This window comes from Rissa tridactyla, chromosome Z, assembly GCF_028500815.1.
Source record: "Rissa tridactyla isolate bRisTri1 chromosome Z, bRisTri1.patW.cur.20221130, whole genome shotgun sequence".
In the NCBI taxonomy this organism is placed as follows: Eukaryota; Metazoa; Chordata; class Aves; order Charadriiformes; family Laridae; genus Rissa; species Rissa tridactyla.
The window spans coordinates 63,938,212-63,961,231 of NC_071497.1; the positions used below are offsets into that span (position 1 = coordinate 63,938,212).

The 23,020-nt window shown below is 35.9% G+C and overlaps 1 protein-coding gene across 2 annotated transcripts in view; it reads left to right on the forward strand.

Annotated features, from left to right (window-relative positions):
• Positions 1 to 23,020, forward strand: part of ADAMTS6 (ADAM metallopeptidase with thrombospondin type 1 motif 6) — a 153,890-nt gene that overhangs the window by 88,428 nt on the left and 42,442 nt on the right. For both annotated transcript variants that reach the window (XM_054186912.1, XM_054186911.1), the window contains 4 exons: positions 4,319 to 4,426; positions 11,059 to 11,204; positions 13,431 to 13,494; positions 22,246 to 22,348. In XM_054186912.1, the coding sequence (XP_054042887.1) occupies positions 4,319 to 4,426; positions 11,059 to 11,204; positions 13,431 to 13,494; positions 22,246 to 22,348 (421 nt within the window). The remainder of the gene's footprint in view (positions 1 to 4,318; positions 4,427 to 11,058; positions 11,205 to 13,430; positions 13,495 to 22,245; positions 22,349 to 23,020) is intronic.

Here is a 23,020-nt window from a genome sequence, read left to right on the forward strand (position 1 = left end):
GCTCTTAATATCATTGTGCTGTTTTGTTACCGTGTCTGATGATTGTGATATAGGATGCTTAGATGTTACATAATTTGAAATGCCTATATGTAACTCTGCATGACACAACAGAAAGAGGCTCCATCATTGATAACACTTAGGCAAAAGGAAGATAATTTGATTTGCTGTTTTTTTTCTCTAGATGGGTTCAGCTTTGTTTAATTTACTGCAAATACAAGCATCCGAATTCCAAACTGAAGTCATGGAGCCCTAAGATACACCGTTACAGGTTGTCATCTATCTTGTCTTGATTTTGTGAAAGGCCTCAGCTTCAGTTTATGTTTTCTGGATTTTTAAAACACTTTCCCTTGTTTGCTTTACAAATTAATAGTTATTAAATCCACACATTTGGAGACTGACTTTAAGGTCATTGATTAATTTTCATATTATGCTTCTTTCTCTTAGTTTCAGTAAATTATTCACACAAATTTAATATTGGCAAAAGATATATTAGCTTCATCCTGTGTCCACCAGTGAAGAAAAGACTACCCTAAAGGGTCACCTAATGTTGGTGGGTGGGTCAGTGTGGGTGGGTGGGTGTGCGTGCATGTGTGGGCGCGTGTTAGTATGTGGAAAAAAGCAGTATACTTTCTACTAGTGATTTTGGGCCTGACCTTTCCAGGGCAGTTCTTCATATGTTTTTAAGGCTGGCTTATTAAAAACAGTTGCTTAGAGATGTTACAGATAGGATGGTGGTAGTAAGGGAATAGCTCAAATTAATAACTCTGAAACTAAGGTAGTACCAGGTATAGGGTTGAGCTGGAGAACAGAAAGCTTTATGCACCTTAGTCAGAATTTCTCTATTAACTGTCCAAAATCAGCTGAAAAGAAAGAGACATAGCCATAGTAGTACCTGGAATATTTCCACTTCCATTTAATGAAATAACAGCACAGATGGATTTTCCACTTCTTTTTAGATATCTTATTTGATTTCAAGTTACTATTAACGTTATTTTTCATTTCAGGTACAGGGTGATGGAGAATGTATATTCTACTCTTTCTTTTCAATGCAAAACAGCACGGGAAAATAAACAGCTTCTTAAATAAGTTTGGCTATATTTAAAAGAAATGATGAAAATACTTTAATTTCTTTTTTCCAATATAAATTACATCTACAAATTGATACATTGTGTTATTTTAGTTAATAAATCCTCAATGTTTTACATAGTTTTCCATAAGGAAATATTCTGTTGATTTTGGGATATTTTATGTCTGTCTCAAACAGAACTCCTTTCTGATTTAAGCAGCAGGTTTTGCTCAAATATTAATAGTATGATACAGCCCATAGTAATTTTACCTTACTTTTGTTTTGTCTTTAGGGATTTACTGAGGCAAACTCCCGCTGAAATTAAAGTCTGAATAAGGACTACTAGACTATGTCAGTAGTAATGTTTAGGTTTGATACAGAGGTTTTAATTCTGTCTCCCAGAGGTATTTAGGAAGAAGGAAAATATTTTTCTCGTTTTGTGGAGTAGGGAGGTGAACTGATTTGCTTAGAATCATCCTGCAAACAGATGAATGACTAAAATAGTTCTGGAGTGCTGCATCCATTAATTCACACAGTTCAGCTGATTGTTTAGCATTAAAATGTCTGCATGATGTTAGTTCAGTGAATTTGGATGAGTCTAGTGCCGTGAAGAAGCCTGAGTATACAGAAAGAATGCTATTGGAAGGATATTGTTAAATACTCTTGTTTGTGGATACATTAGCCTGGCAATGAAATACATGTTTTAACTATTACTTCCACATATATGTTAATACATAGGTGGTAAACTTATGTAGGCATGTCAAAAGTGAAATTCCACTTGTAAACTCTGGAGCACAAACGAGAATTCTGGATTAAAATCACCCTGAAATGTAGATGTTTTCAAATTCCAGAGTGTTATCCAGATCTGATTGTTTGCTTCTGTCTATATTGGAATGGGAAATCTTTGTTTCATACTGCAATTGAATTTTTGGTCTTTTCAGAACATTGAACTAAAGTTAACAAAGCCAGCACAGCCATTAATTTTAACATTTGAATTTCATCAGACGCAAAATAAAGACAAGGTCACAAGTAGAATCATCACAGTCTGACACCTTTAATTATGGTTTGACAATGTAAACTACACATGAAACACGAGCAAGTATATTACACTAATTTTGCTCAACAAAACGAGCAAGTCAATTAAATGTAAAAGTCAATAAGGCAGGATTATGACAGGAGCACCTCATACTGTGTCTGAAAGGAACCAATTTTAGGTTTTCACTTTGAAATCCATACTGTATTGAAGTTTGGATTCATGGTTGATTTAGATGTGAATTTGATTTAACGTTGAATTTTAACACCTTAATGGCTGTGAAATTTGTAATCTAGTTAGATTTTTCAAGAACATTTGTGATGTATCTTCTGTTCTTTCCCTGTTCTATTTGGTATTTTAAACCGTATATTTATTTGTGTTACTTGTATCTTAATCTGAAAATTGTATCAGCTGAGTGGCAAAAGCAAGTGTTTTATTCAGAGATTTAAGTAAGTAAAAATTTATACTGTTCGAATTTCTTCAAAGAAAAATTCTAATCTGAAAAGTAAGATAGTTCTACATTGGCTGCTTTTACAAGTGGCAATATTTCTCTGTAAAAAAAGCTCAACAATTTGCTTAAGTTTTCAAAAAGCTACCCACCAAATAGGACGACATAGCTTAGGCCTAATTGTCAAAAATTGGATGGAAATCCAGAAATCATCAGTATTCATTCCTCATCATTTCAGACCATTCAATAGGGTATGTTTTTATTGGATTTTTAAAAAGATACCTTGCTTCTACCCATCATGAAACTAAATGTACTGTATTAACAATCCTGCAATAATGGTACCAGATGATTTTAAACTTGGAAAAGAATTTTGCATTATTCAAGAAAAGCTTGTACTGTTGAACTGTTACTGCTGCTGATCGTGAGTAAGATATAAATAATTGCATTGCATATGCAATATAATGCAAGAAACATGAATCTTAGGGTAAAACTTAACAGCTGTTCCTGTTGATGTGTACAGAAAAGATAGCCTAGGTGCCAGATGCTCATTTATTTCCTCAGAGAAACAATGAACTTGGTGGGGATGGGGGGGGGAGGAGGGAGGAAAAGGGGAGGGAGCACCTAGTAACTTCAATTTACTTACACTGTCTTTTCCTTTTTGCTCTTTGTACCAAGGTTCAGATGTAACATCTAGACAAGGATTATTTCTAGGATATGATTTCAAGCAGCAGTTAAATAAAATCAAATAGTAATGACTATCATAAGAGTATCTAAGTAGCTTTCAAATTAAAAAAAAATACTTAAAAATAGAATATATCTATAAGCAGGTTGTGAACTCTTGCACAGATCTCAAAGTAATAAAGCAGAGATTATCATGTGAGTCATTTACTGTAAAAGCAAAACACTTCTGATGCCATTCTGCATACATAGCTGAATCCAAGGGCAACTGAAGCAACTATGAAGATTTCCAGTGTTCAGCTGACTTTGGATCATGCCCACATTATGAATTTCAACCCATAGTTTGAATCTCCAATGTGAACTGAACTGTCTTAATTCAAATAAATAAATGTGCAAAACCAAATGAGAAAATATGGTAGCAAAAAAGATGATTTGAAAACCTATGTTTGTTTAACACTGACAACATAGAGAAATAGGATAGGCTAAATCGTTTATGAAATATCAGCTGCAAATATAAAAAGCTTAAAATAAATGTTCTAGTACATAGCTCAATTAGTGCTAAATACATGTGCACTGTTTTAGCAAGTGTTACAGAAGAGGAGTGCAAGTAGTCTGAGCTCAGAAACTTTGGTTTTTAACTAAAGGAAACAAAAGTAATTGTTGTGGTTTTATATTTCAAAATTAATAGTATCCTTTTACCGTGTAATTTTGAGGCAGATAATGACAGTAATGGAGATATTACAGCACATCTGAAGACTACTTTTACAGCAACACTAAAATATCTAAGCCCAGTATTAGCACTAATCAGGAAAAAGCAACTATAAAATATCACTTTCATGGCAGGTGTGAAAAACACATTCTTGTAGCCTAGTTTGATGCTTCCAGAATTATTTTCTGGCACAATATTCTTAGGTAAAATATGGTGGCTTTGAAATTGCTCTAGAATATTTCACAACCATCTATAGATTTATTTCTGCAGCCCAGTTCTTGATAGTTTCTGTTCAAAATAAATTTGTGTATACGTGTGTGTATGAGGACTGGAAACAATTTTAGGCTTTTATTCTGATCAACATGCTTCTGCCTTCTTTCCTAGGAAGTGTGTAGAGAGCTCTGGTGCCTTAGCAAAAGTAACCGCTGTGTTACCAACAGCATTCCAGCAGCTGAAGGTACTCTTTGCCAAACAGGGAGCATTGAAAAGGGGGTGAGTACAAATATCATTTATGTCTATTGTTTGAAAAAGCAGTTTATTGTTTAAGGGCTACAGGAAGAAAGAACTAGAAAATTAAAGTAATTATGAGCAACTATAAGAGTTCAAAAAAGAGTTATTATTTCAGAATATGTTTGCATCCTAATAGAAATATCCTCTGAATTATTTCACAGTTATTTCATATATGTAATTTAATAAAACGTTTATCCTCACTAAAGAATTCTATAGCCTGGATCAAAAAAACCCCACCCTGTTACAGACTCTCTGTATATATTTTCAGTAATTTTTGTAAAAACGCTTTAATCTTTATTAAATTTTATAACACTCTTCCATAAAGGAATGTTACAACTCTAGGTCAGGCATGGACTTTGAAAATGTGTAGCATAGATCTAGTACCTGAACTCTGTTATTTTGTTAGAAGATAAAAAAAATCTTTATTTCTTCAGATATAAGCTGAACTATACAAGCATATAGAAAAAAATCTTGCCTTGATGAAAGGATTTTCTAAAAGCCCTTATTTCCCAGTGACTTCTGTTTTGACTTTGAATTATTCTTTAATATTCAATTACATAACTGTTCAGCTTTAAAGGACTTTGCTGTGCAGTCTGATAAATTTCTACCTAACAAAAAAGTATAGAAGGTTAATGTTTCAATAGATAAGTCTAGTTCTACTGTTATCTGTCTGAACATGTGAATTTTGATTTTGAAATGATGTCTGTATATGTCTGTATAACAGTAGTTTAAGACAAAGTTCTGAAACTTAGTTTTAGATTAAGAATAGTAAAAGAGTTTCTCAATTATAAGGCAAAATTATGCAGATCTTAAAGAGGAGAGAAAAATATTTTAATTATTAATTTACAGGACATGTACTGGGAAAAAACAGTTAATTCCATATAACTTTTTTCAAGATAATATATTTTATGCAGGTTTGCACAAAGTGAAGAGAGCTTATTATATTAAACAATTTCCGGTGTCTGTCCAAGAGTTGCTGCATCTGTCCCTAAGATTTACTGCTCCAGATTGGATTTTTTCCTAACGACGACTACTGACATCTATTCTCATTCTGACTTTTGCCATGCTAGCTGAGCTAGTTTCAACAAAGATTACACTGCGTTTTGACTTGCAATCTGGTGTTTAAACAAAAAGAATGAAAGCCTTTGGGCAGCTGTCATGGTTTATTAATGCTTGTTGACGACTTCATTCAGGGCCCATGACCTAGCATCGTTCTGATGGCTTTTCCATGCTGAGTTTAGAAATCTTGATAAACCATGTTAAATAAATTCATTGAAGGGGTCATTTAAAAAAATTGAGTGCTTAGAGTTAGCCAATGAAAATAGAGAGACCTTTGCATTCTACCAAAAAAGTTACTTTCATTAGAGTAATAGAAAATGTTAGAAGCCCTACTCTTAAATCAACAGTCTAGGTTTATTTTGGAACCACCACTCCTTGTCAATGACAAGGAACAATTTACCTCAATTTATATGTTTTAAACCATGAGACTACAAGGAACAAGTTGAGATGCTTTAAGACACTGTTGCTGTGTCCCCTTGCCAGAGACTTTAATCAGTTCTTTTTCCAGTCATCAGTATCTTGTTCCATCATTAGATTTTAGAGGGAAATCGAAAGAACCTGTACTGTTTTACAAAGGTAAACTCTTCATGCCTGTTTACAGCAGAGAATTTTATCTGTAAACTGCAGCTTCAAAGGTTCCTGTAAATTAGTAGTTCCTGATAGCAAAAAAACAGAAAACACAAGCTCTTTCCAAATATGTAGTTATTTTTACCGCATGCTAGGGAAAAGAATAGGTTGCAATTCTATAACACTTACTACTTATATTTATATTTATATATGTTATTTATATTTATTTATTTATATTTCAGTGATGCCTAAAGACCACTACCAAACTAGGCCCTATTTTGCTGGGCTCTGTCCAAATGTATAAGTGATGTTCCCTGCTCTAAAGGCCTAACAAGATCTCAGAGTACTTCATTATACTTGGAGGGTCAATTTCTGCTTTTAGTTACACTAATGTAAATTCAGTGTAGCTATGAACTCAAAGCAAAATTTGATGCAATGTGCATTAATAACTTATTGGCAGAGTTGGGAGGGATTTCTACAATCAAAATGGCCTAACACTCTTAGTATAAAACCTTCTTTCAGTTACTTCTATAAACCTCCCAATCTTTTAACATTTTGGGTTGAAATTTTTCACAGTAGATGTCTGCCTACTCCTGAAGGTTTTTAGACTGTTTTCCATAAAAGTTACTCACCTGTTTTCTGCGTGCAGGGAAAGAGAATAAAGTGGTTTCTTGCTACTGGTGGAACTTGCGCATCTGTTCTGTTTTGAGGCTTTAATGTGTTCATGCTTTGGTGAAGTGTTTTACGTATTGGCTAGGTTCAAAAAGGTACAGTTTTTCATAATTTGTAATAATAATTTTAAGTATACATGAAGTTTCTCTCTGGTATATCCAGAGATGTGTTTGTGAAGGTAAACTAACTGATAAATTTTTAAAAAGACTCTGATGAGGAAATGGTGCACATAAAACAGTAAGACCGAACTGATAGGAATGTTTATTTTTTCTGTGAATTTAAAGTAATAAAATGTAAGCTTTTCTAACATGCTAGGGATGTAAATCAGGGGCAAATGTGCAAAAAGTGAAAACACCAGTGTTCTGAAAGGACAATTTAAATACCTAGGTTGAGTGATGATATAAGCCGACATTAAGATAAGGTAGATTTAAGCTATTATTGGACATGAAGTTTTCTTGCAAAATAATTGTAGAAGCAAATTTAAATTTAATTAATCCCCCCCCCCAAGATGAAATCAGTTTTCCTCAATATTAGCGTACTTCCTGTGTGAGTTTTCTAAAAGCATACTATTGTAAATCTTGGTTCTGTTAAACAGCTAATATTCATATAAAAGTGATCTTGAATGTGCCACAATATCATGTTTTTATTGTTAATGATGTCTATAGGAAAAATTTCAGACACAGAATTTTTTGCACATCTTACGCATATTCAAATGCATCACTGCTGTCTTTCTAGTTGAACTAATTGAAAGTTATTTATTCGGTGTTAAAGGAGAATTAACATTTCTGTTCTAAAACTTTCATGAAGGATTGTTCTTTTAAAGTTGTTGTCACCTCCTCTTATTTCTTCATATACTGGTTATTCAGTAGTCTTTACCTCATTATAGCAGATGAGGTTGCTACAGTTTGTGGAGGAAGCCTATTTCTGTAGTCCCATTAGAAATAATGAAGATTTTGTTAATTTTGAATTACTCTGACAGAGATCCTATGCACCACTGGCTTCTGGTGAAAGATAAATTTTTACTAGAAAATTAAGAAAAGACACTGAAGTGTCATTAAGCCCTCAGATTTAACTTCAGTAGAGGAGAAAACCCAACATTTAAGGAAGTTTTACAGGGGAATAGGGGCAAGTTGAAGACAGGGTTTGCATGGCAGAGGAAATTGCAGAGTACAGGGATTTTACATGGCTTTAGAAAAATAAAGCAGGTAAAATGGACCTTTCTCTTGTATACGAGCATAATAGTGTAGGGTTAGGATGGTGTGCATGTTCTATTTCATGCATGTGATATTCGTGTGGTTTTAACTTTAACTCTGAGTGTCTTTCATTTCTTAACTTTGATATTGACATGTTTGTAATACATACAATGTATTTTTAATTAAATTATTAGCATACATTTTTACTCTTAGAAACATTTTAATTTTTAGCTTTTGGCTTTAGTGTTAGATAACTGTTCATGTGCTTGTGTGATGTATTTAATAGTATGCTACAAGGAGATTATTGTCTTCAGTTAATAAAATCACTATGACTTAATTTATCACGATAGTGAGAGGAAAACCGGAAGATTTTAATCCCTCATGTAATTCACATAAATACTTAATTCTCCATCATAATTGTACCATTAGAGGCATTGCAAAATACTGTGCCATATGGATATATCTATACTAGCTAAAAATGTGAGTTCACTGTACGGACTGCATTATGTGTTATGCAAATATTTAGTGATAGTCTGGATTTAAGAGAAGTGCCATATGAAGGGTACGTTCCTCTGATGGATGCCTGCTTATTGGCATAAACCTCCAGTTTGTAAATTCAGAACTCCAAGAATGATAAATGCTCCTTTCCTCAGCACAACTCCATGAAACCTTGTGTCTGTTTTTTTCCTGCTGAAGAAGGGTGTGGTGGGTTGACCTGATCCAGCAGCCTGGCCCCCACCCAGTTGCTCACTCACTACCCCCCAAGGGATGGGGGGAGAATCAGAAGGGCAAAAGTGAGAAAAACTCGTGGGCTGAGGTAGACAGTTGAGTAGGGGAAAGGAAGAAAAAAGAAAAAGTGAGGAAGAGATCAAAGGCACTCACTCACTACCCCCCAGCAGCAGACTGTTGCCCAGCCAGTCTCTAAGCAGTGTCTACTTTGGAAATACCCCCAGCCCCAGTTTCACTGCTGAAGTATGGTGTTGTAGGGTATGTGGGGTATCCATCCCTTTGGTCAGTTTGGGTCAGCAGACCCTGCTGTGCCTCCTCCCAACCTCTTGCCCACCCCCACCCTACTCACTTGGGTGGCAGGCTGAGGAACTGAGAAAGCCTTGATGGTGTGCAAGCACTGTTCAGCAAGAGCTGAAACATCGGTGCGTTATCCGCACTGATCACAAACCTAAAACACAGCAACGTATGGGCTGCTATGAGGAAAACTCTGCCCCAGACAGATCTGTTAGAAAAGGCAAAGCGTTTTGAACTTGAGATTTAAAGTAGTCTGCTTAATCTTTTCTGTAGACAGAGTACTGCTTGGTTTTTGTTTCTCTAACTCATAGAGGATGAGGCTTATAAACAGAAATGTGCTGGAATAGAGCAGCTGTGTTTTAAAACAGGTACAGCACGTACAGAGAGAAAAAAGGTCATGGAGGATAAAAATGTTTTGAGAGAAGAAATAAGAATGAATGTGGCTAGAAGATAATGCTACAGGTCTCACTTATTAATGTGGAAATAACAAGTAAATAATATAATAAGGAAATACTATATTTAATGGTAGCATGTGTTCATATGCAAAACTATTGCATCTAGGTGCATTTGCTGATGATAAGCTACACATTTTAATATTAATACATCATTTTAATGTACATTCTGGAGAGCTACACACTTAGACGCTGACACATTTAACAGTCTAGAAGTATCTTTTATTCAAAACAAAATTTCTAATGAAAAAATATTCATTTTCTGTAACTAACACTCTGCACAATGCTTGTTCATATCAGGCTCCTATTAATTCTTTTTCTTTTTTTCCTGAGTAATGACTGAAGTTTAAATTCTCTTTTCAGCTGCTTTCAGAAAAATCTAGAGTAATTCAGGTCATTGTGAATGGCTGTATTTACTTGTTTATGTATGTCCCATACATGTCCTTAGGACTCAGGAGAAGAGAAAGAGAAGCGAAAGCTTGACTTTGCGGTACCTATTAGTATAAAGTCAATACTGAGTCTTCCAGTAGCACTTATGGGTGTGCAGGGATATATCTATTTGTCCATGTCTTCTGTGCGTGTCTTGGTGCTTTTTTGTCAAATTTGTATGGCTGATTTTGGACACAGAAGTTGTCTGGGTTTCTTTTTGGAAAGGGTCAATACTGTGTCTGTTATGAGAATTCAAGGGAGTTAAACAACAGGTGCCCACTTTTTGAAACTGAAATATGCAGATTCAGGTCACAGTAGACCTGAGGCCATGCTCTACTCAGTCACCTAAGCCTATAATGGTGGGAAAGGGTTATCTAACCAGGCTGCTCCAGGTTCTCAGTGATGCAGTAGACACCAGACTGTGGATCGAACCATGGGCTCCAGGATTATTTCTGAATGGTTTAAAAAAGGTTTCTGGCTAAAGGAAATTATAAACCAATTTTAACAATTAGCTGTTTGTGCAAATTGTCTGTCATTTTGTACGTCCAATGTAAGTAACAATATTGCAAAGTTTGTTTGCATGAGTGAAGTACGCATGCTCACTCTGTCCCTGGACAAGTGGACAGTGACCATTGTATAGCGATTTTCTGTACCCTGTCTAATGCCTTGGCACTACTTTTATTATGTCTGTAAGGTTAGTATAAGTGAAGTACTGCAACAAATTCTTCTTCGATTGTAATCTCATCCGGATTTTCTTTTTTAAAAAGTAAGGGAATACCTTTTTAAAAATCCTACTGGGGGGAATTTTTCATTTTGCGTAATGAAGCCCCTACATGAATTGTAAGTGGAGGGTGTTTTACTAAACTAATCTTAGAAATGAATTTTAGTGTTTAAAAGAATGTAAGCAACTTGCAGTTCCTTTAATGCAAAACATTAAGGAGGATGTATGAAGAAAAAAGAAAATCTTTATTGTATGCTTGGTTTAACTTCTGGTGTGTTTTAGGGACCTATAATTCAGGACTTAGTGAAGACAATTAACAAATCACACACACCCTCACCAATGTCTAAACATGGCTAGAAAAAGTAAAATATTAGTCTTGTTATCTGTACAGAGAATGCTAATGCCTATAATTGGTCATTGCCTGACCCTTATATTTTTCTGTCCTGATAACTCTGTCAGCCTGGAAGCTGATTTTGTGCTTTTTGTGAAATCTTTCAGTGGTGTTATCAGGGAGAGTGCGTACCTTTTGGCACTTGGCCGCAGAGCATAGATGGGGACTGGGGTCCGTGGTCAATATGGGGAGAGTGCAGCAGGACCTGCGGGGGAGGAGTCTCTTCATCCATAAGACACTGTGACAGTCCAGCGTAAGTAGCTAAAGTAAGCTGGAGCCAACAAAAAGACACATTTGGAAATTATTCAAAACTGTGGTTTCACATGTTATCTGTAAAAATGTTTTGCTAGTTTGCCAACATTTGTCTTCAAAATAGCAGACAGAAACACTTAAACAGGAGAAGTTCACTAGACATACTTTTAACATTTTTAATGTATCTTATGTACTGTAAAGATAGCTGGATTTATATTTAGCAATAACCAGAATGGTTTTCTTTTTGCAATTTGCTGTTCATGCAAAATATATTTAAATTATGCCTTAGATAGATTTCTTTCTTAAGACATATTACCTCTAGTGCTTGTCGAGGATATAAAATAACTATGCCAGTTACTTATTACAAAAGCAGCACAGCATTTCCAAGCTTTTGCATGCAACTGCTTACATATAGAACATAGTTGGTAATATTATGTTACATACAATACATTTAAACGCTGTCATGTCCAACACTTAGTTGTGACTCCCCACTGACTCTTAAAACGATTCAGCAACTTCTCTCCTTGCTGCTCCTCCATATTGGTCCATCTACTCTCTCTCAAGAGGGGCCAGCTTCTCCACTACAGCTTGATCTGTTGTGTCTGTCTTTACTGGTCCTGTCATCTGTCCACTTTCCGATGTCCTGAGCACTGTTACAGGGATGGTCTATCAGGTGAGCGCTCCTCTGTCACTAGCACTTCTCAGATGAAGAATGCTTGCGTATTTCCATTGCTCTTCTTTGCTGAATGAATCACTGCTTTTTTTTTCTGTTGCTTCTTGCCCTGTTCTGGTTACCTTATCACATCTATAGGTCCTTGCAGAAAGATAATTTTATTACTCCATACCATTATTAGTTTTTAAGACCACTTTTTTTTGAAAATATTAAGCTTTTGTGCTTCTTTCATGAAAATCCGTTCCGTGGCTTTTGTCACTCCTTTCTTATCCTCTCCTCTCTGTACACTTAGGTTCTTTGTTTGTTGTATCTATGTTTTGCAAGCCAGGCTGTACATCAGGTTTCCTTTACACTGTGCAGGACAGACACATTACTGCTGCTTGAGGTGGTATGTTCACCTCCTATCATTAGCAATAACTATCAAATCTGGCAAATAGCGCTACTGACTGAATGTATTCAAAAGCAAAAATTATCTATATGCGTCAGCAACATGTCAGACTATGTTACTGAGAGAATAATAAATTAAATTATTATTTTTTTCACAGCAGTGTGTAAAAATGCTAGTGAAATGTTTATTTGGAGCATGAGTAATTTTCTAAGATTTTGTAACTACTCCTGTCACCATGTATATGTGTTGGCATGTTGAAAGGTGAATGAATTTTAAATGTTTACCAGTACAGCCAGCAAGTGCATTTGGGGGGATTTGTCTGCATTAGGAAAAAATACCCTTTTGGTTCAAGGATAATGTTGCCTGGTTAAATATTTGTAATGTGAAAAACAGTATTGATTTGCTTTTTAGTTAATTGTAAATTCTTTTATTTCTTTATTATAAAACAAACACCAAGTGTTTTTCCTTTCTGCTTTCAAGTTATGAGCCAAAGAGCTGTTGTCTGATTAATCTTCAGTTTTAAGTCAATGTTAATTCATTATTTGACCTCTGCGGAATATAGATAATGTTCTCAAACAGTTTGGGAATTTAAGACCCAATGTCTTATTCACACTAATAGAAACCTGCTTCCTCTAGAGTTCCTCAGATTTAGTACTGCTTAATTCAAATCAGAATCAGATTCTTGAACTAGAAAACGCAGTGTTTGCTGGCTTCAGTATTTAGCAGGGCATTTTTCTTCATTTTGTTATATTTTCAAGAGTAATATGAGAAGATTATTAAAAAAAAGTATCACATAGGTTGTTTACACATTTATCATTCTAGTTTTACAAAGCAAGCAAATAATTAAAAACAATGCCTTTTTAGTATGTTCAAAATACAATGAAACTGTATTGCTTGGAATCTATACAAACTAGATGAATACCATATGAGTGACGATTTTCAAGTACCCAGTATTGTTTTGTATCTGCTCCAATTCAAGTAAATGTTGCAATCCTTATTAAATAAAATATTTCAAAATCTCACCTTAAAACTTCCATGTACTTTTATTTTTATTTATATAATACATATCTCTTGGACTTGTATTTATACTAACAATGCTTTAGTATATCTCATGAACTTGTGTTTGTACTAATGCATATATTAACATACAAAACATGTTTTTCCAGGCCTTCAGGTGGAGGCAAATATTGTCTTGGAGAAAGGAAGCGATATCGCTCCTGTAATACTGATGTAAGTAAATTCTGTTCCGCAGTAAAAGTATAATGAACTTGTCTGTTTTACATTTTAACAGCAATGGATGCATTTTTTTCCCAGTTCAGAAAAGCCATGAATTCTGCATTTTATTGGAAAACAGTCCTTTAGGGCACTTCCATATTGCAGGCACCCTACGTGTTCTGCTAAGTGTTAGGATGCCTGTCTCAATGTGATGCCCAGCTGGAGTGAGTTCAACTCCAGCATCCATGTTGAAGGTGAACTAGGAGCATTCCACATCAGAGTAAAGGTCTGTCTAGCCCAGTGTCTTGTCTCCCAGCAGTGGCCAATAACAGCTGTTTAGGGAAAAATTATAAACTTTTGGCAGCCAAGGCATGACTTTCCCATGGTTATTCTATTGAATCATAGAAGCATTCTATGATTCTATGATATAGTGTATGAGTTTCCAGAAGCTGGGTGTCTAAAAGATTTCTTGAGCTCCACATTGTGTCTGTACCACATAAACTGCCACAAATGGAAGTATCCTCTGTAAATCCGCTTTTAAACCCTCTTACCCTTTTTATATCTTTATAACTTCCAGTGATAAGGTGTTACATAATCCTCTTACACGTTCTGTGAAAAAATACTTCTTTTGGTGTGTTTTAAACCTGCTGTTTTGCCATCAGGTATCCACTGGTTATTGTGTTACCAAAAAGATCATGCAGTTTTATTTTAGAGTTGAGCCCTTCAAATAATGAAGTACCACTGAGGGGGTGAGGAAGACTATAAATGTATAAAATCAAATTATGAAGCTAAATTACAAATTCAAGTAAGTTAAAAGTTGAACCAGAAAAAAAGTACACACCAATAAAGAATTTCACTAGTATGTTTCCAGGTCACTAGCACTACAAAAATAAACAGGCTTTCATGTTACTTTAGCTTCAAATTCATCTTAACAGTGGGAGAGTCTGTACCTAAAGGTGTTGTTTCACCTGTTTTATCTTTGGATATATTTCAGGAAAAAATATAATAGTTAATATGCTGATTCCTTGAAAAAGACTAGTTTTTATGATTGTTACTGATTATCATATTAGTTGTGCAAACTTCTCAGTCAAGGTTGTTCTCCTAATTACAAATTTCCAAATTAAAAATTACTTCCCTACTGCTAATCACAGCTGCTCTGCTGTGATATCCAGTGTCTGATATCCAGACGCTTGTGTTTAAAATGTTTTTCTCCATATTATTTAGCATCTGCTGCAGTAACTAGTATACAAGAAAGTTTACATAAAACATAATCCTCACAAATATACAACAATTTTTAAATTTTTTTTTATTATTAGCAAATGTGCCATAGCTGCCTAATGATACCATTGAAATGTTGCTAGGATTTGTTTTATTCTTACCATACTTTATTTCTCATTGTCAGGCAGTTTTATTTTTAGTTGGTTTTGCTTCCCTTGTTCTCTCTTTATTTGTTTATTACTGAGAGGAAGCTTACAGGGTCACAGAAGGAACATCTAGAAGGTATCTGAGGAGGCCATTCAGGCTATTCCCTGGCTCAAAGGCAAAATCAACTGTCATTAAACCATTCTTAACTGATGGTTAGGCAGCTGACCTGTTTTGAAATAGCTCCAGTCTGGGCGGTATCATTGGGATTCTTACAGTCAGGACAGTTTTAATGAAATACAGTGTATGTTTTCCAATCGTTTAAGGTGGGATCCTTTCCCATCCTTTAAGGCCCTTACTTTCTCTTTCCCCAGTAAAAAGAAAGGCAATAATATTCCCTCTATGGGAGCCATTCCTGTGTTTGCAGACTACTATCATGTCTCTTCCTAGTCTTCTTTACACTAGACAGTGTCTGTGTTAATAGCCTTTTAGGATCTGAGTAGTGCACGTCTTATTGAAGCGTGATGCCCAAACCTCTGCACAGAATTCTAGCAGAGGCCTGTCAGAGATAAGTTTAACTTTTAATTTACTTTGTCATCTTAATGATGGGATTACGCTTATTAATTTCAGTATTGCGTTCATTTTTCTTACAGAAGTAACAATATTTATTTAGTCTGTGTTGATCTCTAATGCCCAAATCCCTTTTGTTAGGAGCTGCTGTTTAGGAAGTCATTCCTCAGCTTGTGCTTGCACTGTTGATTGTTCCTATTCAACTGTAGTAATTTTCATTGATTGCTTTATTTCAAACTACTGCTCCAATTTGTCAAAATCTTTTGAAAGTTTTAGTCTTCTATCCCAAAATGTTTGTTCCCTACCTATACTCAGATTTCAATCGGTAATTTAAGCAAGATAGTGGAAAGGAAACTTTACGTTTCATTGTCTAGGTCTTAAAAACAAATCTTGAACAATTGCAGACTCGGGCCTGGCAATTTGGAAATGCCATTCTTACAGTTTGACTGTGAATAATTTTTTTAGTGTATTTTTTCAGAATGGTTTTCCAGTGTATGACCATATTGGTACTTAGAGAAGTTTAAACTTACTGCCTTAATGGTTTTGACGATTGTAGTCTATTTCTTTTATAGTAATATTTAGGGCTCCACATAACTAAGAATTGCTGAGACTAGTAGATTTTGTTCCAAGATTTATGATACTCCTTAGTGCTTGACATTTTTAATGGAATGATGTGTTTGATTAATGTAAGTGTTAACAGCATGCAAATCTGTCATTGTTTTTTTGAAAAATGTTTTTTTTTTATATCTTTTCTGTTGAAATTTATTTTGCAGTGTGAACCTTCATTGCCCATTTGTAATTGTAAAGGTAGTACTCCCTAAAGCTCCTACTATTCATAAACGAAAAAACCCCACATTTTTACTTCATTTTTCTTTCAGAGATGAGTTAGTTCTGTTGCCGTTTCTTTTGACTATTTTAATTCTTTGGAAACAGCGCACGCACTCCTACTAGGCTTATTTCTCATCAAACACTTCTAAAGCCATATATGACTTCTTAATTCAAAAGGCATCTGCTAATGGAAACATTGAGATCAGCAGAAAAGAACATTAGCTAATGAGTTCTGGAAACAAAAGGGTGATAGAAAGAACACACTCATCAGAAACTTATTTTCTACCACCAGACATGCTATCTCTAACAAAAATATATGTATTTTTCCAAGCAAAATATTTTTAATTAAAAAAAAATACAAAATGCTAATAGAATTGCAAGGCACATAATTACTCAGTGAAAGTAACTCATTGTCTGATTTAAAATATGTATAGGATGTGAAACTTAATTTGATAGACATCTAAAACTGTAAAAGCCTCCTAATTTTTTATATATGATAAGAAACATGTTTTGCTTACAAGTCTTGTGAATGGTTTATCTATGTAAAAGTATGTGTATATACATACCTTTAAAAGGTTCTTGTTATTCAGTCTTTTCTCTTAATAGAACATAGGCAAATGTTTTTTGTTGTTTCCTTCCATTGTACATACATTCACAGATGTTGTTTGTTGCTTTCATAATTTTAATGTTTACAAGCCTATTTTTTCTAAAATGCATTCACGCGAGGAGTTATGTCTTGGAGCAGTAGCCGAGTTTCAACTGTGACCCCTCTGGCTGTCTCATCTTGTGTGAGGAGTAGTATAGCCTTTGTTAACAGGAAACACAATCAGTTCAATTGCTGAAATCTGCCTGACTTTTAAGCTCCGGGATAACATTTTTCTTTGAGATACTACGTTTGGTGTCATGTCAGTGTTTGTTCAATGATTTACTAACACTCATTAGGTGATATATTTTTGCTTCAGTCTTAAATTTTCTTATGGTCTTATGTCAGTGCTTTCTTCACTCAAAATTTTAATTACTTCATCATCTTCTTCTCAAGACCTTCTTCTTACCTGATTTTAAGTTCTTATGCATTTGTTAGATTCCTACCTCATGTTTTTCAGTCTCCTAAAAGAGAAATAAGTTTGAAAACACAAGCAGCCTGTTACTTAAAAACAGTAATCCGTGTATTGTAACTGCATGAAGAAAGTGAAATGTCTTATCCAATAAAGAGAAGCGATTATTGCACATTTACTTTGGGAAGAGCATGTACGCAAACAGGCAGTGCCAAAGAGCTGACATTTTGTACATGCATATTGTAGCTTAACTTGCAGTAACATTTTTGCAATTCTATAGCTATGATTTTCATAGAATCATATAATCATAGAATACCCGGTTGGAAGGGACCTCAGGGATCATCTGGTCCAACCTTTGTCGGCAAAAGCACTGTCTAGACAAGATGTCGCAGCACCCTGTCCAGTCAAATCTTAGAAGTGTCCAATGTTGAGGAATCCACCACTTCCCTGGGGAGATTATTCCAATGGCTGATTGTTTTCTTTGTGGAAAATTCTCTTCCTGTGTCCAATCAGAATCTCCCCAGGAGTAACTTGTACGCATTACTCCTCATCCATGTGACTCCTTGTAAAAAGTGACTCTCCGTGTTCTTTGTAGCCACCCTTTAAATACTGGAACCTGGTGATAAGGTTTCTCCTAAGCCTCCCTTTCTCAAGGCTGAACAAAGCCAGTTCTCTCAGCCTTTCGTCATATGGCAGGCTTCACAGTCCTTTGATCATCTTTGTGGCCCTTCTCTGGACCCCTTCCAGCCTGTCCACATCTTCTTTGCATAGCAGGGATCAAAACTGAACGCAGTATTGCAGGTATGGCCTCATGAGCGCTGAGTAGGGTGGGATAATGACTTCTTTATTTCTGGTGGTGATGCCCTTGTTGATGTGACCCAGCATCCTGTTGGCTTTCTTTGCCGCAGCAGCACATTGTTCACTCATACAGAGCTTGTTGTCCACCAGGATTCCCAGGACGCCTTCCATAGAGCTGCTCCACAGCCAGGTAGGTCCTGGTCTGTGCTTCACTCCTGGTTTGTGTTTTCCCGGGTGCAAGTCCTTACGCTTGTCTTTGTTGAACGTCATAAGGTTCTTGTTCACCCACTCTTCCAGCCTATCTAGGTCTTCCTGCAAGGTGGCTCTCCCTTCTGAAGTGTCCGCTTCCCCACTCAGTTTGGTATCATCAGCAAATTTATCAGCAAACTTGATCCCATTGTCCAGATCACTTACAAAGATATTAAATAGTGTTGGGCCCAATATCGATCCCTAGGGACCCCCAGTTGTGACAGGTTGCCAGTTTGAAAAGGAGCTATTTACCACCAACCCTGGGTGCAGCCTGTCAGCCAGTTCCCCACCCACAGCACAGACCACTTGTGTAATGCATCAGTAATGCATCAGTTTCTCTAGGAGGAGGCTGTGGGTAACCATGTCAAAAGCCTTGGAGTAATCCAGGTAGACAATACCCGCCACTCGCCTCTCATCAACCAAGCAGGTTACTTTGTCATAGAAGGCAGTCAGGTTTGTCAAGGATGATTTTGAACGCATTTCTTGAGGTCATAGCCTTTAGTTTTACTTCCTCTAAGGTATTAGTGAGATACTAAAAAAGATAGGAAAATTATGCAACAACAACAAATAATTTACAAGTTGCATTTTATGCTTCAGATTACAGAATGTAGCAGGTTTCAGGCTGTCATTTGGTATCTGCAGTCTTCAGAAGGACTGCCTGAAAAATTCATTGAATCCACCTTAAAGCTGGATTCAAAGTAATGATTTGGACAAAGCAAGATCCTGAGATGCGGCCTAGCACTTGTCAGTATTCACTGAGAGGACTGAGCCACTAAAATGGAAACTCAGTTTATTGCAAAGGTCTCCAAATCTGGCTGTGGATTGATGGATTTGCATTTTTAGAGCCAAAACCATGGGGTTATGTAAAAACTTTGATATCATTGGTATCTTAGTTTGTAAAATTAATTTAACAGTACTTGCAGTATAGGAAACCAGGATTTAATCTTCAGGACTACCAAAACGAGATAAAATATCGAGAAAGCAGGAACCTTTTATGTGGGGCTTTGCTCCCACAGCTCCTTTAGCTGCTCCCAGGTATTCCCAGCCTTGTCTGCTGTTCTTGTCAGCAGTGAGACTGCAGGCTACGTATACTTGTGTGTAACTAGTTTTCTGTCAGACTGCTAGGGTTGTGTTCAAGAAGTAAAGAAGATATAAACAGTGATTTTAGCAGTTTAAATTGTGGCAATAATTGAGTTGATATTTAATAAAGCAAAAGAAAGACTTCGGTTTGCCTACAAGTGGACCTGTGGATGTCATCTTGCACAGCCCATCTTGCTCAAACCTCAAACAGGTTGCCCAGGACCATGTCCAGAGACTTTTTGTATATTTCCAAGAGGGAGGTTCCACCGCGTCTTTGGGCAACCTGTACGAGTGCTTGGTCACCCTCAGAGTAAAAAAAAAAAGTTTTGTGATGTTCAGGAGAAGCCTGTGTTCCCATTTGTGCCCATTGCCTCTCATCCCATCACTGGGCACCACTGGAAAGAGCCTGGCTCCATACTCTTTGCACCTTCCCTTCAAATATTTGTACATATTGATGACGTCACCTCCTGACCCTTCTCTTCTTCAGGCTGAACAGTCCCAGCTCTCTCAGGCTTTCCTCATATGAGAAGTGCTCCAGGCCCTTCATGGCCCTTTGTTGGACTCTTTCCGTTATGGCCATGTCTCTCTTGTACTGAGGAGCCCAGAACTGAACACAATAACACAGTACTGTAGATGTGACCTCACCAGTGCTGGGTAGAGAGGAAGGATCGCCTCCCTGGACTTGCTGTTGATGCCCCTGTTGCAGCCCAGGATACCATTATCCTGGTTTGCTACAAGAGCACGTTGCTGGCTGATGTTCAGCTTGGCTTTTCTGCAAAGCTCCTTTCCAGGTGGTTCGCCCCCAGTGTGTATTGGGGGATGGGGTTATTCCTCCCCGAGTGCGGGTCTTTGCACTTCTCCTTGTTGAACTCCATGAGGTTCCCATGGGCCCATTTTTCCATCCTGTCAAGGTCCCTCTGGACAGCCACACAACCTTCTGGTGTGTCGTCGTCTCCTCCTTCTTTTGTGTTAACAGCAAATTTGTTGAGGGTATACTCTTCCCATTATCCAGATTGTTTATGATTTGATACTGTTGCCTCAAAATACATGCAAGATCGCCATCAAACAAGAGAATTAAGACTACATCTCAAAGATCAGATTGTGAGAATTTTTTTAGGAGTATAAATATGGAAGGCTTGGTCTTTCTTTACTAACGTTTGTATTTTGTTTTATTCTAGTATAACTATTTAGGAAAGGGATTTTATTAGGGGGGATGATTTAAATAACTTTTAAGGGGAACTTGGTGTGGTTAAAATATCAGCCATGTAAATTAGTATCCAAGCAAGTGGGACAGAAGAATAGGGTGTAGTGACCACTATCAATCAGAGAGATTCAGATTCAAGCTTGGTGGGTCAAGTCTGATCCTTCTACTGCTTGGAGAATATGATGCAAAGAGGTAATTTTAATTTGTGTTACCATTAAAAAAAACTTTAAAAACCTCCTATCATTTTATATTACATAGTTATTTTTTATTGTCACTGTTATCATATGCAGGGTTATTGTATTAAAGTAGTTACACTGCTCTGTTTTTTTCCACGAGTAAACGTATTATACTCAAAAATGCATTTTTAATTAGAAAGAGATAATAGGAGTGATTTCCAGAGAGAATTTAAAATTTAAACACTGTCTAATATCCACTGTTTTAATTTATATCACAACAGCTTCAGAATTGAAGAAAAATGTTCCAGTTTCTGCATCATATTGAAATGGGCTGGCTGTTATAAGAGCTTGATTAATGTATACTGAGAATCACAATTATTCTGTTAGTATTTGTATTGTGCAGTAAATTTTTATCATCCATGTTTACAGACATCCTTTCACTTGAATGCATTTCAGATTCCTGAGCAGTGCTAATAGGAAGACAAGTAAAACTGCCATAAAATGGATTCTTCTGTTGCTCATAGTATAGTAATATTTATTAACACCTCTGATTTCTGTCAAACAAATTCTTTTCTCTTTTAGGCTAAAAATGATTTTAATCTGTATTTCAAATACTTTGTCTGATGAAGCTTGCAATTTCAGCAGGTACTTAAACATTGATAACAATGTTTAATGTGCTGTCTAAATTCTGGGTGTGTTCAAGATTAGTTGTCATTATCATTTTGAACCAGCTGATGAAAAATGTGAGAAATAACAAAGAATTCTGTTTCTCCTATAATTCTTTCCAAGATTAATTTCACTTAAATCTGCCCTTATTCCAAGTAGAAAAGATACTTCACAGTTTTGTAGTTGGTAGGGCAAAGTAATGAAAATTTAAATTGAAAGCAGTTTTTATTTCTTCATGCTTGGAGACTGGTAAAAATCAGAGGCAAACATGGTATCTGTTCTCACTCTCAGTCTTAACACAATGCTTTTGTCAAGACTACAAGTAAGCGGAGGTGATATAGCTCTCTAGAAAGTGTTTTAATTTTTTCTTAATGTCTTAATAACATGTCTCAGTACAGCTGCTTGCTACAGTTTAACTGAGCCTACAGCTCTTACAAAAATGATTTTGTTTTAATTATTTCAGCTGTTTTCAATGTGTGTTTATAAGGAGGTAGCTGATGGATTGATTATGAAGCATAGCTTGATGTGATTCTCATTTATGGAAACTGTTATGTAACACCTTTGTTTAAATTACTTCAGTTACTTCATGCCAGCCTTAGATTGCAGGCACTTCGGCTGTAAAGCAATAAAGCAAGTTTCAAAATCAGAGCCACAAGATAAAGCAGGGAACCATGTCCTAGTCTCTTGCATGATTATGTTTGTAATATAAGCCTATAAGCATTTCCTTTTATGTTGATATTTGGAAGAAATTAACCTTTTTTAATCTTTATTATTTTAGCCATGTCCTTCAGGGGCCCGTGATTTTCGAGAAAAGCAATGTGCAGATTTTGACAATATGCCTTTCCGGGGGAAGTATTATAATTGGAAACCCTACACTGGAGGTAATTGTTGGCTTTGCAATAATGTTGTCATAGGTGACATCTTCAAAATGATATGTATGATACATAGAGAGTAATGTTTGTAAATAGGATGTTTTGATTAAAAAATAGTGAGCTAAGTTTACTAAGCTTGTACTTTTGTCAATTGCTGAAAATGTTGCAGAAGAGCCATCTCTGTTCAGGTAGAAGTTTGTTTTACTGTGAAGGGAAATGACCATCGTTGTAGAGACTCCACTTTAAAAATATAGAGCCCTTCTCCACCAGCAGTTGCAATAGAATTAGAAATTGCATAGGTGATCTGTAAGTGCCTTTCATGCTACAGGGTTGAGTTCAGTGTAAAAAGATCTCGCAATAAGTTTTCTTTCTTAAGGTCAGAATATTAGGAAAAGGAGAAAGAAGTAAAAGCATTTATAAGAGTCTCTAAATACTAGTTCAATAATTGAATTACAAATAATACCACTGTGCAATAAAAGGGTATTTTGCAGCAGGGAAAAAGGTTGTAATTTCTTTTTCTCTTTGAGACATCTTAATCAAGTTTAGTTATATTTTTGTTGTTGTTCAAAGTTCGTAGGTTGCCCTTTTATTGTTTTGTTTTTTCCCATTCTAATCCCTGAGTGAGTAAGTCCATGTTCCCCCTTGTGTTTTTGTATTTTATTGACTTGGATGATTTTACTC